This window comes from Anguilla anguilla, chromosome 2, assembly GCF_013347855.1.
Source record: "Anguilla anguilla isolate fAngAng1 chromosome 2, fAngAng1.pri, whole genome shotgun sequence".
NCBI classification, from domain to species: domain Eukaryota; kingdom Metazoa; phylum Chordata; class Actinopteri; order Anguilliformes; family Anguillidae; genus Anguilla; species Anguilla anguilla.
Genome location: NC_049202.1, coordinates 17,876,191 through 17,894,020, shown reverse-complemented (window position 1 = coordinate 17,894,020; position 17,830 = coordinate 17,876,191). Strand labels below are relative to the sequence as shown.

General features: G+C 40.6%; 1 protein-coding gene across 1 annotated transcript; it reads left to right on the top strand.

Annotated features, from left to right (window-relative positions):
• Positions 1–11,220: 11,220 nt before the first annotated feature.
• Positions 11,221–17,753, top strand: LOC118221650 (neurotensin receptor type 1-like). The gene is made up of 3 exons (XM_035406908.1): positions 11,221–11,312; positions 14,600–15,875; positions 16,414–17,753. The coding sequence occupies exons 2-3, from the start codon at positions 15,020–15,022 to the stop codon at positions 16,860–16,862; spliced, it is 1,305 nt and encodes a 434-aa protein (XP_035262799.1). The 5' UTR covers positions 11,221–11,312; positions 14,600–15,019; the 3' UTR covers positions 16,863–17,753.
• The last annotated feature ends 77 nt before the right edge of the window (positions 17,754–17,830 follow it).

The window sequence follows — 17,830 nt, the reverse complement described above, 5'->3', positions numbered from 1 at the left end:
TCTTATTTTCATTTTCATTTTATATAAAATTATAGCAGTTTTGTTATAAAGGAAAGTGTGTCAGGGCATATTACAGGCACACTGATAAAACTGATAAAATGCAATTTATTCAGTCATAACCAGGGCTGGAAATGGGCCGGGGGGGCATGTTGGGGGACAGAGTCTGGGTAGTAAATATCAAGGCTGGACGCCATTCCGCTTAAAACTGGCTCCGTTTGTCAACTCGTGGAGTTGGAGTTGAAATGAATTGAAATGAATTTCAATTCATTTCAAAAGCTGTATGTCGTGTGCAGCATTGCCTTTGTTGAATACACACAGCCAATAGGAATGCAAGCCTCTCTGTCCCGTGCACTCAGAACCTTTGTTGGGACGCTGGCACCAGTCTCTGCTGCCACACTGCTGTATTTTGCTGTGTGTTTGACAGTGAGACTGTTCACTGAGATTATTAGAGTAAGCTGCGTGTGTGACTGTGGGGCTGTTCCCTGAGATTATTAGAGTAAGCTGCGTGTGTGACTGTGAGGCTGTTCCCTGAGATTATTAGAGTAAGCTGCGTGTGTGACTGTGAGACTGTTCCCTGAGATTGTTAGAGTAAGTTAGTTAGCAACTAGGTCTGCTGAGATCATAGTTTTTGGATGATTTTGATGACTGTTAGACCTCATATTTCTCTCATTATGTTAGCGTACTGTAAGCTGTAGAGCCTAGCTAATTTTCTTGCTAGTTTACATCTCTGTTAGTGATCTACTTGCACAACTTTAGATAGCATGCTAACATTAGCTAACAAGTTGGAAACTTCACTTGATCCTAGCTGGCTAGCTAGCCAACTAGTCACGCTAAAATTGATTATTTTATGAGGATGAGGCCAGAAGAAGAGAGGTGGTGTGAGGAAGGTGAGGTGAGGAGACATACATGCTACTTCAGAAATACCAAGTGTACTACTTGCTCAGTATTTTAGCTTTTAAAAAAAAAGCTCTTGAAGTACATATGGCTAGTTGTCTCAAATTCTGGTTTGACAGCACAGGCTTGATAGTGTTGGCACCATACTCTTTTAGATCAACGCTCATGAAGGAAAAGAAGAGAGGAAGCTCTTTAAGTGTATTGGAAAGGGGCCTCTGTGTGTGCGTGTGTGTGTGTGTGTGTGTGTATTCCAACAAGCATACAGTTCCCCCAGTAAATATCTACCATTTCCAACACTGGTCACAATGATTTCAGCTTGCTTCTCCCTTCCCCTGCTCCCACTATTTGGAGTGCACTTTTACATACGCACTGTCTCTCCCCTCTTATTCATGAATTCCACAGGGAACGCACAGCTTTGGTTGTTTATGTGAGCAGGGTCCGCACACAAATCGAATGCATTTCACACAGTTGTTTTTATCGTCATTCCGACCGCATCTGCCCACCCAGCACTGTGTTTTCTTCCCAGGAGTGACGGGTGTGCGAGGCGATGCTGCAACCATGGCTGCTTTGGCGGCTGCTGCTTCTTCGACTTCAGGTCATTTTCACGCAGCTCACATGACAGGTCCATGATGAAGTCTCTCCTGCTCTCAGTCTTGTCAAGACATTGTCTGAACAGCATGTGTGCATTGATGCCAGCCAGATCGAAGATGATGGAACAGAAAATTTAAAAAAAAACTGCAACCAGGCCAATGACGAGTTGCTGCTCTTGTCATTCCAGTATGCAGTCTATTCAGAGTTCATCAAAGTCAAAGTCATTCAAAGTCACAGTTTCCCTGAAAAAGTGAGCATTTGTCAGGGGCGTTATCACCATGGAGTTATAGACCTATAATTTCTATAACTACAATACCCCCATTTATTAATCCCCATGCTGAAATCAGTCAAAGTAAATCATCATCATCAAACAATTGCAAAGAATTAATTTGTGTGATTATATGTGCAAAATTACGTTTGATAGTGCTTCATCAAGCCATCTGTTTCTAAGCGGTGGTCAGTCAGTTGCTAAACAGTGTGCCGGAGGTGAGGGCAACCCATTCACACCTGGGTACCAGCACCTGCTGCCTATTGTCTGGCGTGGTGGGTTTGTGAAGAAAATGGCACAAACTGCCTGTGTTTTAAAATTCTAAAATCACTGTTATTTCAAGCCCAAATATTAAGGGAAAGTCGCGGAAGGGGGAGGGTATTGCCTTTGTGAAGGTGGAGTAATTCAGATTTTAAAGTCCAAACACCCGGCAGCATCACCACTGTCCTTTTTAGTGTTAAAAGTAACTTGGACCTACATTTCTTTGTTTAATTTTTCCATGTCATCTCCCAAGATACCAAATAAGATATGTGGTACTAAAATATAGCTACATAGCTAGATCTCATCTCATATGTGTGGGGTGGAATTCACAGGAATGTAATTCATTTTATAATGTTATCCAATGTGCAATCAGGGAGTTAAACTCACTTAAACAAATGTTAATATTGATTAAACCAAGCACAGAACCATGAAGTTAGAATTGGCAGCAAGTGATTGATGCATCATACAGTGATTAGTGCATTGTTTGTGCATTGATTCCCGCATTATTTTCTGACACGTGATTTGTGAAAACCATTTTGACTCTGCTCACAGCACTCACAGTCAAGTACACGTCTCTTTCATTCCTTTGTGTGCGTTCGCATTTGGATTGGAAGCAACGCCCAGTTAGAGAACGCGTGGTTGTTCGCTCTGGACGGAAAACCTCTGGCTGTGTGTAATTGCCCTCCGAGGCTGCCTCAGGTGAGTTTGAATTGGTTGCTGGCTTTGTGTGCAGCTCGCTATACTGCAAGAAGCCATAGTCTTATCCTTTTTCCGGTGAAGTTGAACATAAAATTGGGGGCTTCTTGAGAGGGCATGGGCTTTTGACTTGAATCTCGAACATTCCCTTAATTGGGCCTTGTCAGCAGCTGTGAAGGCTAGAGTAGCAGAGGTCTTTAGCAAGTCCTACCTGGGGAAGCAGACTTGTGTGTGCATGGAAACATAATAACTTTTGTATATAAGGAGCCTTTTTTAGTATTTTTTTTAGTCACTGTTTTCCTTCACAGTATAATGTTTAGTGTTAATTCAACTCTTAACAAATAACACTTGGTCCCACTCTGAAATTAGAATCTATTTTGGATACTGTTTTGCATTTGTCCTACTTCATTGTCCACTCTAACCACAGCTAGTGTTGTGAGTGATGCATTTTAATATTTTAATAAGGTAATCTATTGGGATTGGGAAGAACTGGACACATTTTGTAAGGTGCAATATGGGGCAAGGTGCAATACTGTGCAATAGGGGCTGGGCACCTCAGTAAGGGAAAGGGTCGGAATCAATTTTCATAGAGGTTTTCAAATTTTATCCTTTATCCAAATTGGATAACTGCTACCATCATTGCCAATAACAGAGTATCAATTAATATACATTCATTTATCTTATATGGCAGTATGCAATATCTTTGAGTAACACTGGGTGTTTATTTTTTATGTGTACTCTCACACTATTTGACTGCATTTTAAAATCGGAATGGGTCTATAGCCTTTTCACGTTTGTCCTTGAACTGTGTAAATATTGAATCATAATTATTTTTCAAGGCATGGTGCAGTATTGAGTGTGCTGTAGGAGACATGTAGACTATCACAATGTAGACTAGTGCCCATCTCATTTTTTGCTATTGATGTGATCCCTGTAGTTTTAGCATAGAACATAAGGGCGGGGGCAGGTAAAAGGAACTTTGCTCAGCTGGCTGCCAATACTCCCTTTATATGGAGCTGTGTTGCTCCCCACAAATTGTTTTCCAGATTGCATATGTCCATCATGCTTTACATAGTTTTACTCATTCTCATTATTGTTTTTGAGAGAAAATGAAATAGAAGTATCTGCTATTTTCTATACATCGGCTTCCCTCTGCTTCTTTCATTTAGTTGAAGGGCTTTTTTGGTGGAAGTGTTTAATAAGGTTGTCTCACCTTTTCATAGTGGGAGTATTGTAGTCAAATTGTAATTATCGCAGCCGGACTATTGCCCGTCAGGGCCACATAACGTTAGATAATCTGTGTATTTCAGGTAGGAAACTGGGCATTTGTAAAGACAATTGTACTTGAAATAAAGTCTATGTATGCATGACATGTCATCTGTCATGAATAAGGCACGGAAGTTGAGGATGTCTGTCATTTTTTGGCATGTGATTTCTGACATTTTTCGGCAGTTTTAGGTGGTCACCATTAACCTAAACAGTGTGATTTGTACAGGCCTAAGCCTTTTGATCATATTAACAAATGCTGTGAGATACAAAGTGTGACAAATGTATAAAGAAGGAATTTTCTGGGATTAAGATTCCTGCCCTTGACAACTGATGCAATTGTAGATGTGTGAAGGCCCCTGATAGCAGTTCTGATGTTGAGGGCCCCTGTTAAAATAACACTGTCAGTGACAACAGGCACATCATCAAACACTCAAACCTGGAGGTGTGCAACATGTTGTTCCCCAAACAAGAAATAACAGTCGACACACAGTAATCCTGTTTTATTATTTTAGAAATACTTCTATTTTAAGCAATTTGAGCACTGTTTCTAACAACATTCAGTTAAAATGAAGGCTAAAAAGCATTCTTTCTGTGATGGACCAAAGCGATTAAATGCAACAACTTAATAAAGCATTTTACTCATATGTTCCTAGTGGCAACTGACGGCTGATTTTCTTTCGCACTTGTTGCTGTTGCTATTTCAATCGTTTCCCATTGCTGTACATGAAATACATTATGTTTTTTTGAAGCACAGATTGCTGCTGCTTTGTTCAGTTTTCCATGTTTTTCAACGAATTTGCTGTGATGGCTTTGTGACTGTAGCCAGTATTTTCCATGACAAAACGTCCAGCCTTAGTCATAAACAGCAAGTAATTTAAGATTTTATTGTGAAAAACACATGCATATACAGTATTTTCGCAGATAATTTAAAATCAAGTCTTTGTCCTTTGTAATCACAAGAATACTTGTCTAATATGCACAATGACATGCTTGTTTTAATTAGACATTGAAAAACACCACCCACTTTGATATGGCATCAGTGATAAAAAGGAACCTATTCACACTTTTGTATTTTTGACCTTTACTATCAGTGTTTTGATGTGAATAGCCTCTTCATCGACCAGATTTGAAAGGACAAGTGGCTCTGTCAAATTTCAGACCCCTCAAATCACTGAAATCTTTCTAAAGCTAAATGGAAACTTTAATTAAGAAAAAGAGCTACTACCTAAGGACACTACAAAAGGGACAGTAGTTTAATATGTTCCACAAGGTGATTGGTCAAGATGTGTTTGAAATGCTTGTTTCTGTCAGTTTCATGTTCCGTTCAATGTTCTTAATGTGCTGAAGTAAGAAATTTAGTTGACAATATGCTGAAAAAAATATGGACCTTATTTAAATCAGCAATATGAATTATCTCATGGGGGGGTGGGGGTGGGGGGGAGGGGTGGTATTTTGCTTAGCTATAGTAGGGTGAGCAGGTCTGTACCATAGACTAGAACCTTGCTTATAGAGGCAGTGATTCATTAAGTGCTTTACACTAAATAAATAAATTACACATACCTCACATGCAAATGTAGAGTCATGTACATCACATTAACCTCTTAGTCCCTTAAAGCACATAACAACTTCAAAAATCATGGTTGAGGTATTACCAGATGTAATTTATGCCATATAAAAAAAACTTGAAACTTACTTAGGCTTATGTGAACTAAAGATCTTATATTCTACATAGATCGAAATCTTTATGGGGAAGAGCATTGTAAATCAGTAGAAGGAACCCACGGCTCAAAAATGCTAAATCACTTCTGGATTTTAGGACTGCAAACTGCAGCATTGTGTTGTGCTTTTGTTGTGGCTTTTCACATACTTTGGTAGAAGAAGTAGTTCTAGATGGAATAGAGCACAAATTAAGCTCTGTGGATGTTTATGAGTAACTGTGGGATTATATTTGGAAAGAGACATTGCTGCTGAATTTTTATAGCGTCAATTTTTGGCTCGTTGAGGCCACACGAAGATGGACCCACGTAGTGCATTTTATCAGCTCTTCCCAAAACGTACCACGCACAAGTAAAAGAACACAGCGTGGCTACATCTATCTATCAAGAATGGCAGAGGGCTTCACAGCAACAAGTGCAACCAGGCAAATATGACCGCATATATGAGCCACAAGAGGAGCCTCAACACGGAACAGCCTCAGCAACAAGTTTCAGGAATTTGGCCAAGTCTCTGGTTATAACTTTTGAAACTGTCCAGTTTTGTGAAATGGTCACTGCACAAGCAGATGGTTGTGCTAATCGTGCTAGTGCAGCTTTTAAAAAAGGTTTTCAAAAACACCAATTTCTTCTAAATTACATTACTTAAGATACTGAAAAAATGACACCATACTGTTACCCTCGACATCATCCTCTATGTCCGTGCATCCAGGGAGGGCAGATACACAGGGTAAATTTGGCATGCTTGCAATGCAAATAGAGGCTTGATAACAAAATGGAAGATAATTAAATTAAAACTATAGCTATGTAGCTCTAGGGGTAATACAATTAGCCTAGCTAGACTGCCAGCTGGGTAGCACCACCACCATGGGATGGAGAATGTCGGAGAAAGAGCAGGTTGAAGAATGAGGGAGACTGGGAGAGGGATATGGTTGGTAGAGGGATTAGAAGTGAACGAGGTTGTTTGACTGCAGAATATTAACATGTGACTGACTTGTACTTGTTTGTCCAAGGTTTCTATTCATGTTTGATTTGTTGCAGGTCTCTCTTGTAAAATAGATCTTGATCTCAATGAGGCTACCTGTAAAAATAGAGGATACATAAATCAAATAAAATTTCATCAATGACTAAAACTGATTTTGATTCAGTGGAAATGGTTGGTGTAATTCTTTGTATAACAGGGTATTTCAGTAGCAAATTCTACAAACAAAATACTACTTATAAAGAAATTATAGCATTTTATTAAATCATTACAGATGTTTATTATCACATGTTCATGGATGAATTAAGAACCTTGTACAGTACATGTCTCACCCTACTATCTTTTTATCATCAGCTTATTGATCATAGCATGTGGGCACCATTTACCTTTTCTTAGACAGTGTATATCTGTTTTTGTTAATTGAAAAATGTACATGCAAAGCCTCAACTCAAGGATCTGAAGTTATATACCATCTATTAACCTTGTATTAAAGCCTCATATATTACAGGTGACCTTGGCCAGGATGACTTACATAGCGTGCTGTCCATTTCCTATGCTAACCATTTAAAAGGCTGGATATTTACCGAACCAACAAATGCGGAGTTCTCATGGGTAAAATGACTGTTCCTCTCCTGGGTGCTCAGCCAGCGGACTCTGGGTGGCAGGCTCAGGTGACATGACAAGAGCGTCAGCTGCTGAATATCGTGTCACCTCCTGGAGTGTGATTACTTCCCTTGGCTGGAGACTCAGTGAGCTAATTGACAAAGTGGCCAAGGAGGGCTGCCGACGACCGGGATGTCCGTGCACAGCACTGAACAGTACGCAGTTACATCTGCCTCCATTAGACAGCAGTTGTCTGGCTTTCTTTCTGAGGGATTATTTCCACTGCTAAAAGCTCTTCATTTGATGTCAATTGAATTAATGCACAGAGAAGGGAGCGCCTTTTATGAAAGAATGAAAGGATAGGAAAATACAGAAAGTGAACAAAGGATTGACATTTTCTTCCTGTCTATATTTTAAGGCATCAAATAAGAACGAATACAACCTGCGATGGGTGTTTGTCGTTATTGGTGCACATTTTCAAACCCCCACACCAGGAACAGAAAAGCATACATCTTGGAAATACTCATTTTCTACGAGTGGTCACATGTAATCTGTTCACATTACATGTGAACCAGGTTGATAACAGTGCAGACCATTAAACGTAAAAAGCGACAGTTTCGTTTGTAAAATTATCTGGATTTTATAGTCAAGTTTTCTTGAAGTTGCATTAAATATTATTTTACTGGATGTGTGAATATTGTCAGAGTATATTTGATACAAGTGAGAGCAAACTGGGCTTGATAGAATGACGTGACCATACAGGAAATGAAGTCAGACTACGTTTACAAACTATTCGTTTTATTGTCTTAGTAGAGACAGGAGGATGGAAGTAAGCTTGTTACCCCTGGCCTCCTCATCAAAATCTGTTCATTCAATATTTAACTATTTCCTATTCTGATACAAAGAGATTCCAGAAAATTCTTTAAAGCCCACAGTGACACAGAGAAAAATGGTTGTTGCAGGTGTAAATGTGCTATATCTGTAGGTAGCGTGGAAATAAATTATTTTCTTACTTAAAATTGACCTTGGCAACCTTTTTATCTTTAAGATTTTGAGATTTCTGGGCAGAATTGAACATTTTTTGCAGTGACAGCAATGCGTCTATATAGTATGTTAAATATTGTGCATGGATATTTATTAAGATAAAATAAATCATTTGAAAAATGTATTTTAAAGCAAATTGTATCTAAGCAGAACATAAGTTTGTCACAGAAGGCAAAATGAAAATTTTATGGCTCGAGTTGGACATGTAAGAGGAGGTGAGAAAGCACGAGGAATAAAAAATTGAACAAAGTGGCACCAGCTTGTGGCACAATATATCAAATTCAGTACAAACTTTTGATTAATGAGTTGCGGATTTCCACTGGGCAACAATATTTCAGAACTGGACTGCACACTTGAACAATCTTTGAAGGTAAGGTACATTTATGCGACTCCTCACCGCCTGTTGTGGAAGGACACTTGATATATGACATCCATGGCTGTGCCCTAGTGAATTCTAATGACTTTTGAAAATAAAATAGCATGAAAGTGGGTCGAGTGAGGAGAACGTAAATATCTTGTTTTTCTTTGTGAGTTCATGCAGCGTGTCATAAAATTACAACTGGTATGAATAAGGCTGTGTGCTTGTCCTGGAAATATTGGCAAAAGTCACAGAGCAGTCAACGTTGGTGAAAAAGGGGCAAACATCACCAAATGAGTTTTAAAAAATATGAATTGATAAAATGAATTGATAGAGCTCATGTGCAGCAGTGGCTAATGATTGAGATAACAATGTGCAATAGTGGCAACAGTAACAAGTGCCTGAAGTTTCAAAGAAATCAGTTGAAGTTTCCACTCATAACAAATATGAGTACAATGCATTGATAAGCAGGTAGCCTGGTACATTTAATCACTTTGCCCATGAAAGAAAGAGCATGCTTGTTTTGGTTTTTTTTGTGCCTTGAATAGAATGTTGTTAGAAACAGAGAATTCTCAAGTTGCATCATTATAATAGTAATTACCATGTGTCCATTTCTATTTGCGTGTTTATGTCTGTATCTAGTTCTTATTTATTTTGGTACAACATGTTAGTCTTCACTTATGTTAGTTCTTTATTTTATTTTATTTTAAATCCTGCTTGTTATCGCACCCATACATCCAGTGTCATTGTTGTGGCTTATAATTGCCTTGCAGTGCCAATCACTTGACCCTCCATCGATCTTGGTCTTGAATCGACCTTGATTCACCAGTGACTCGATCTGGATTTGGACTTGGCTGAGGCGGTCTCAACTGCAGCGCTGCTGTGTACTACCCACCATACGCTGCTTTTCAGTTATTTGCACTGTTGTAAAGGCTCTGTGGCTGCCATGTTCAGCAAATTTACCTTAACCCTAACCCTAACCCTAACCCCTCCCCCCCCACCTTAACCTTGTTGTTTAAATGTGGTTTAAACAGTTTTGCGATTTTCTGTGTTTTGCCCATACCTACTCACAATTTAGTAATAGTGGATTGACAGAAATGAAATGCATTGTGCTGTCAGATATGTAGTTTTTAGATCATCACCTTTTAGAAACAGATGCTAATATTTGTGTGAGCATAGAAATGTATGTTTTTTCCCTGTCCCCTCTCCCCATTTTTTGCTCCACAAATATCAAAGTAAACATCCTTGGGCAAATAGGGTCACTCCTAAAGTGAAGACGAACTGGGGTGTCCTGGAGTGTTTTCTCTCCTTTGAAAGTTGTATAGCTTTATTGCCGTCTGGCGGAACCACTCAGAGATCAGTGCATGACCTTCCAAAGAGAACGTTGCTTTTTGTTAAGCAATCATTTTAATTGAAATCATTGAGGGAAAATCCAAATGTTTATGCCAGTTTCAAGTGGAAACCAATGTTGAAAGATTTGGTTTTGTTATGTGGAAAATATCTTGCCTCAAGGTGAAGATTGCAACTGGCAGGACAAAACAAATCTTGTTAGAAGCAGAAGTAAACTTCCATTTTTTAATGAGGTATGCAGCAGCTCAGCTGGATTACCTCCTAACATATTCATTTTTGGTCTCTTTATAAAGACTGTAAGACAAGGGATCTTTTAAGGATAATATTATAGTGCTTAGCCCTGCTTACAACAACTTAAGGCAACCTTAATACATTCATTTGTCAGCTTTCAGATAAGACAGTCCCTCTTCTGACCCTGCAATCACACCTTTGCCCTTCCACACCTCAGCCAATCAGCACAGCCATGTTGCTCCCCTTCTCTCTCAAACATTCCCCCTTTCCTCATGGAACAATTTTTTAAAAAGTGAATTTTTCTTTACAAAATAGAGGAGCACAGGCTAGATTTTCGGTGCTTAACTTCAGCCCCTTGTGGTGGACATTCAGGGGTTGATATCTGCTGTTGCCATCTGAGGAATCCGAACCTTGCTTCTGGGCCTGGTGTTTCTTGGTGCCTGATGACTGCACAGGGTCTGATGTTTTTGTCTTACAGCTCATCTGCAATTTTTCATTAACATTCATAAACATTTTCGTGCTCAGTATTCATAGTGCCAAGCATCAAACGAGGGTGTCAGCTGTTAACAACTAAATTCAGAAATTAAACATATTTTATTTAATCCTCACTTCCTCACCCAGCAGTGTAAAGGACATGTTGTTTGATGTGCATTTAATTGAGATACAAATAAATAAGGCTAACAACTGATTTTTATTTTTTGCTACTCAATAATGCATTGGAGCCAGAGAGGCCAGAGAAATTGCGATTAGCAGAAATCAAAGCAAATTAATTTTAAAATGAGTGGAGAAAATAATATACTGGAAAATATTCCACAAGATGTTTGTAATGCTTTGAGAGAGGGAGAGAGAGAAATAGAGAGAGAGAGCAGGAAAGTGTGTGTGTGCGTGTGTGTGTGTGGTGGTGGAGGATTGGGAAGTAGTGCAGGGGGGACAAGGTCTAGCTGCAATACAGCTACGCAGAGCGAGGCAGGTAGAGAGTTCTCAGACACAGGTACGCTCGAGCCTGGAAGACAGTCTAGACCACTGGCAGCTCTTCTCTGCACACCATACAAAGTAAGTGATTGCTGGTTGAACTGTAAGGCTTGCTTTAGCTGGGGAAAAACTGGGGGTTATTTTTTGCATTGACTCTTTGGCTGTAGGATGCTCAGGGATGAGTGCATGTATGTTGATTAGAAATGCATATTTTACTCTTTCAGCCCCTGCATGATATTGCTTCTGCAGTCCAGTCACTGAAATTAAGCTTGGTAGCTGAGTGCAGAAAATTAGAACTTACGGACAGAGTCAGGCTTGTTTTTTTCTCTTACTCAGAATAGAAAATTCAGGCATCAGTGAAAGAAAGGGCAAGGCACTTTTCTGACACACTGGATTTATTGTTAAATTGCTCATATTGAACATCATTTTTTCTTTCATTTACTGTTCGTAATTTTAAACTTTTTTTAACCACAACATATACATTTTAACATGTAATGTATCAATTCCCATACTGCATATTTGGAATTAGAGTAATGTGATCATTCTGGATTATGAAAGACAACATGTAAAACATTTTAATAGATATATGGCAAGATTGTGTCTATTTAGCCATTTTACAAGCATATAAAAACTGAAAGGCAGTGAATATCCAAATATTTAATATGACTTAAATTTGCAGACTCTTATGAATACCTCGTAAACCATCTGAACTGTGTATGATGTCAGGGTACTTGATGACAAGGTTCAATATTTTTTTCTAAAGCATGTGATCCACTGTGATGTTAAAATCAACAGCCTTGTGGGGTCTTAATTATGACCCTCATTAAAAAATTGTTTTCCTAACATGGAGAGCTAGGGAAGTAAATGTAAAAAAAAAACATATCTGCCTGGTGCACAGCACACAGACAAATTCAATGTATTCTGCACAAAACAACAATAGACCAACATTTACAATACATCTTCAACTATAGACTCATATGAACACCAATGGCAAGGGAGAATCATCTGTCAGCAGGACAAAAGTGAGCTTTGAGCAGCAGGTAGATATTATTCACACAAATTCATTTGACCAATGAATTTTGAGCACAAGCATTCTTCTAGCAGGCTTCTGATACACATAAAGTAATAAAGAAGAACTCAAATCAGCTGACTGCATGTCTGTGGTCACAGACCAGTCAACAGATGGCACAGACAATTATGTTTTGCACATTTTATTTGTTTTGTAAGGAAGACCAATTACATCAGATTTGATGGTGGTCCTTATTGACAAAGTGCACCTTGCTGCTGTAAATTACTGTTTAGTTGTGGGTTGCATCAAGAAATGCCTTTTAGACTTTGAAGTGGATTTCAACAAAAATGTCTGCAGTCATATTGGATAATGCTTGTCATGTAATGAAAGAATACCAGGAAATCTTCATAGGGCTGATTCCAAGTGCAGTCCATTTAAACTGCAATGCCTATATTGTGGCACTGGAGAGTGGAATGTGTGCAAGCGATTTCCCCAAAGTTGACAAATGAATGGGATTTGGTGAAAAAGGTTTTTAAGCATTGTCCAAGCAGAACGTTCTGCTACACAGTGCTTCTATGAAATGCAATATCAGACCTACCAATAAAACTATCACCTGAGCCACGTAAAGTGAGGTGAGGCAATTGGTATTCCACTGTTACATTACATTTCATTTATTTGGCAGACGCTTTCATCCAAAGCGACGTACAAAAAGACGTACAAGTACCATTTTGCTTCTGAACAATATTAGGAAGGAAATTTTCTTGCCGCTGTCCCAGAACTGTGCTGTTGTCTTGTGCAAAAAATGGTTTAGCTGTTCTGGTGGTTCTGTGTCATACCATTTCCAATACCTCACTTATATTCCATATTCATGGATCTGGGGATGAACATCTCGCCAAATACTGCTGTGCTGGCACTCCTCAGGGAGTTCTGTGATAAGACTTTTAGGGCACTGGTGGGCTATTCTAGTCTTGGAGGGCCAGTGTGTATACAGGTTTTTGTTTAAGCCAGTTACTCTGGCTAAATGAGCTAGTTGGCTGTATACACCAACACTGGTTCACTCATAGATTAGATCACAGTAAAAGGTTTCATATAGAGACACAAGAACAGTCTCTGGCTGTCATTCAGGCACTAAACTGTCAGATGGTCTAAATGTTAGGGCTAATTAAGTAATTAAGGCCAGAAGTTGACATGAAAACCAGAGACAGACTTGGCCCTTGTTGCCCACTTCTGCTTTAGGGCCAGATCTCATGTTAATTGCAGGACAAAGCAAACACCGCATTGAAATGATCCACTGGTTTGGGAGTAGAGAAGTCAGAATTCATGAAATGTACAATACATCTGAACAACTAAAACATTTTTTGCACAAGACAACAACACAGTTCTGGGACAGCAGCAAGAAAATTTCCTTCCTAATATTGTTCAGAAGCAAAATGGTGAACATTTAACAGTGAACATTTTATTGTGTTTAAACAATGAAAAAGGATAGTGTGTCAATATTAATACCCTTTCCCCATCTATAAAGGGGCTCTGGACTCAACCCCCATAAATCAAGCCATTCTCTGCTGTGCTGTTGATCAAATAAACTGCCGGTGATCGCATGACTTCATTGTTTGAAATATCCACTATGTTCTTCGTTGCCTAAGTTGTTTTAGAGTGAATATATCATACATTTAGTGTGCACAAAAATAAACCTGGATCCTTCCAAAATGTATTTGTTCAGCGAATGTATTATTTGATTAATCACTCAATTATCTGTTACAACCCTGTGTGTGGATAGTGTGGAGCCTACCACTGGGGCCCCTGCAAGGGAGGGGGGGGGGGCATATTTTTTTCTTGATTTGGCTCTGAACTCCACAATTGTAGATTTGTAATAAAACAATTAATGTGTGGTTAAAGTTCACATTATTTTATTTAATGGTATTTTTATATATTTTGTTTTCATCATGGAGAAATTACAGCACTTTTTATAAATAGTCCCCGCATTTCTGGGCATCGTAATGTTTGGGACAAATGACATCACAGGTGTTTCTAGTTAGTCAGGTGTGTGCAAGTATAAGAGAGTTTTCAGCATCTAGTTTTGATTCTAGCCTTTTGATTACCTTTGGAATCTGTTATTGGCATTTGTCAACATGATCAGAGTTGCACTAGTGAAAGTCAAAAGGAAGCCATTATGAGGCTGAGAAATAAGAAGAAACAAAACAGTCAGAGACATAAGCCAAACTTTAGGCTAACCAAAATCAGCTGTTTGGAACATTATAAAGAGGAAAGAGAGCACATTATTGAGGCATTATCATTGTGGATTTGAAATCAATAATGTTCACTTGCTCTCTCTCTCTCTCTCTCTCTTTTGTGTGTGGAGGTACTCACAGCAAGTCTAACATGCAAGGAACACTCAGGTGGTTTTGTTCGAACCCCTGACTTCAGCACAAACACTTCACAGTGGTCTCTTCACCTTTTTTAGAAATGCCCTCAATGCAGTGGCACACAAGAAAAGAATGGCGTTGATTACTGACTGATTTGAATGAAATGTGTGCCGTTTGATGCTCTTTCTGGCTTGCGCTCAATCGAGAGGTAACAGAGAGAAGAATCGCTTGTGAACACCATTATCTACCAAAAGGAGAGACTGCCATTTTATCTTGGAAAAAAGTTTCTTTGGACAGGAAGCCTCTCTCGCTCTCCCTTTCTCTCTCTCCCCCCGTCTCTCTCTTCCCCCCACACTCTCTCTCTTGCTCTCTCTCTCACACACAGACACACAATCACCACAGCTGCCCATTTCAGAATGAACCAATCAGAGAATCAATCCCCCTTCTCCTGTAATGTCAGCCCGAGCGCAGAGCCGGACCTGTACATCGGTGTCACAAAGAGTGAGCCGTACCACATCGCCATTCCCATGACCGTCTTCTACAGCCTGCTCTTCATCTTCGGGGTGGCGTCCAATGGCATAAGCGTCCTGACGCTGCTGATGAACGCCCGTATGAAGGCCAGTGCCATCTGGCCCTACTTGCTTAGCCTAGTGCTGTCCGACATCCTGCAGCTGCTCACCGTGCCAGTCACCCTCTATCGCTACTACTGGGAAAGCTACCCCTGGCGTCTGGGGGAGCCCCTCTGTAAGGTCTACTTCATGATCCGTCAGATGTACTGTGCCACCACCAGCTGGACCATCCTGGCCTTCACCGCCGAGCGCTACATGGCCATCTGTCACACCATGTGGTCCGTCTCCAGTCTGCAGAGGGCGCACCTGCCCCGCCTGCTGGCCGCGGTCTGGCTCCTGTCCCTGGCCTCCTCGTTGCCCTTCGCCCTGGTGTATGGAAAGGCCCGGGCCTGCATCCTGGACTACACCGCCACCACGGCGGAGGAGGCCTTCCGGGTGTCCACCATGTGCGAGGTGACGGAAACGGAGCCCTACCCGATTTACCGGTCCGTGCTCCTGATGAGGGCCGTGCTCTGCTTCCTGGTGCCTCTGCTGGCCATAATGATCCTCTCCCTCCTCATCCTCTCCCACCTGCTGAGGAACAGCCGCCAGAGGAAGGCCATGGGGCTCACCAGGAGGGTGGCGGCTGGCCAGGGCCAGCCCTCCCCCCGTCCCGAGAGCGGGAAGCTGCTTGTCTACGAGAGGCGGGCCCTGCGACTCATGGGTGAGACCTAATGTTCCTCCAAAGGGGTCTTATGGGCATCATTACAGTTTGTCAGTTTGACAGGCTCTATAATTTAAAAATGTTATATTTCATGTTGGCAGTTTCCTCTCTTAAACGTCCCAAAAGTAAGCCCCCTAAAAGCAGCTATAGAAGTTATTGTTGCAGTTATAATTATTCCCTGACAAGGTGACACACTTTAGTCACCAGTTAGAGTCTAAGGTACAATAACAAAATGTAGCACAGAGAATGTCGGTACATTCAGCTCAATGTTCATTTGCCCTTAATCTGTCGAACATCACAAAAGGGAGTTCCAAATACACATTTTGAGTGTTTTACTATCAGCATGGGTGGCAGATCATATACTTGTTTAGCATTTGTGTTGTCCATTCGTGTGCACATTTTTTGTTAAACATGGCATTACATACATATAATGATACCAATCCAATTTTCAAAGACTTGTATTAGAAAAGAGGATTCCTTACAGTTTCAAGGAAGAGGAAATAACTGGAACATCTCATGCTTATTATTCCTTGTGCAGGTGCAGTGGTGGTGGCCTTCTTTGTGTGCAACTTCCCCGACATGGCCTCTTCGCTCATGCAGGTGTATGTCCAAGTGTGGTCAGACACGGTCCTCGCGGTTTACACGGTGCTCAAGTCTTACCTCTCCCTGCCACTCTGGTACGTCAACAGCGCCCTGGACCCCATCCTCTTCTGCATCTCCTCCGACACCTTCCGCGGGGCCTGCTGGAAGACCCTGGGCTCCCTGCACGTGCGCTGGCCTGGGCCCTTCTGGAGGAGGTGGGGATGGACGGCTCGGAGGAAGCTGAGCCGGACCTCCTCGAGGACCGTGAGCGTGTCTGGTCGCGACACGGCCGAACACGCGGGGCTAAGGCCGCGCAACACCGATCACCAGCAGCTGTCCCTGCGCAGCCTGACCCTGGAGGAGTGTGTGGACCCCACGCATGTCCTGCAGCAGGTCCCGCCCTAATCTATACCTACGACCGCACATATCCCCCCATACATGAGGCAGCAGTGTAGTATAATAACTGGAACTGGTCTGGTAACCAAAAGGTCACAGGTTTGATTCCCAGGTATGACACTGCCATTGTGTCTTTGAACAAAGTACTCAACCTGCATCAGTTCAGTATATATCCAGCATAACTGGATGCAATGCAAAAAGTTGTGTATGTCGATAAATGCCAGTCATGTGATGTGATGTAATTGGTGGCAGTGCATCAGCTGCATTTCCAAATACTGTATTTCCAACTATATTTCCCTTTGGCTGAGCCACTGCACTTCATGCTTTCCTGGACTCATAAAAATAAAATTAATTTAAATATTAACTCACTGGTTTTGTGTTTATACTGCTATACATATTTGTGGCCATGTGAGGTCGTATAGCGAGGACTTATGTCATCTAACGTATTGGCTCTCACTTGTTTGGGGTCCTACCACAAGATGCTGGATGTGGAGGCAGTGTCCTTTAAAAGTCATATCGGTGAAGTTTATGAATAATCAAAAAATAAATACTTTTGTTTGGATGTAACATAGGAACGAAACTGAAGGGTATATTCTTTAGTGAGTTTTTTTGTGGTGTACCAGACAATTGCTAGTGTGCGGTTTTCTCCCCTCTTGAACTTTTATTGTGAAAGCTAAGATCTTGGTTTATTTAGCTCAGTGGAGTTGCTATGCCACGAATGTATTGAATAGCAAAATTACTGCCTATGAATAAATGTCTTAACCTGAAATTTTCATTATGTCATTTGCTTTCTTTTTCTTCTGAGTGAATCACACATTCACTTTCTGATTAAATATATTTTTATATTATAATTGGTGCCGTTTCACTGGGTTAAAAACTCAAACAGAAACTTGTTTGTAGAAAAAAGAAAAATAAACATTGAAGGCTGATTGTTTGTCTGTGTTGTGGTGTACTGAAATGTGTATATCGCTCAATAA

Excerpts from the sequence above, each read along its gene's own strand:
- LOC118221650 (XM_035406908.1), top strand. The coding sequence starts at position 15,020 with ATGAACCAATCAGAGAATCAATCCCCCTTCTCCTGTAATGTCAGCCCG. Across the intron at positions 15,876-16,413 it reads GCGGGCCCTGCGACTCATGG|GTGCAGTGGTGGTGGCCTTC; the intron begins GTGAGACCTAAT and ends TTCCTTGTGCAG.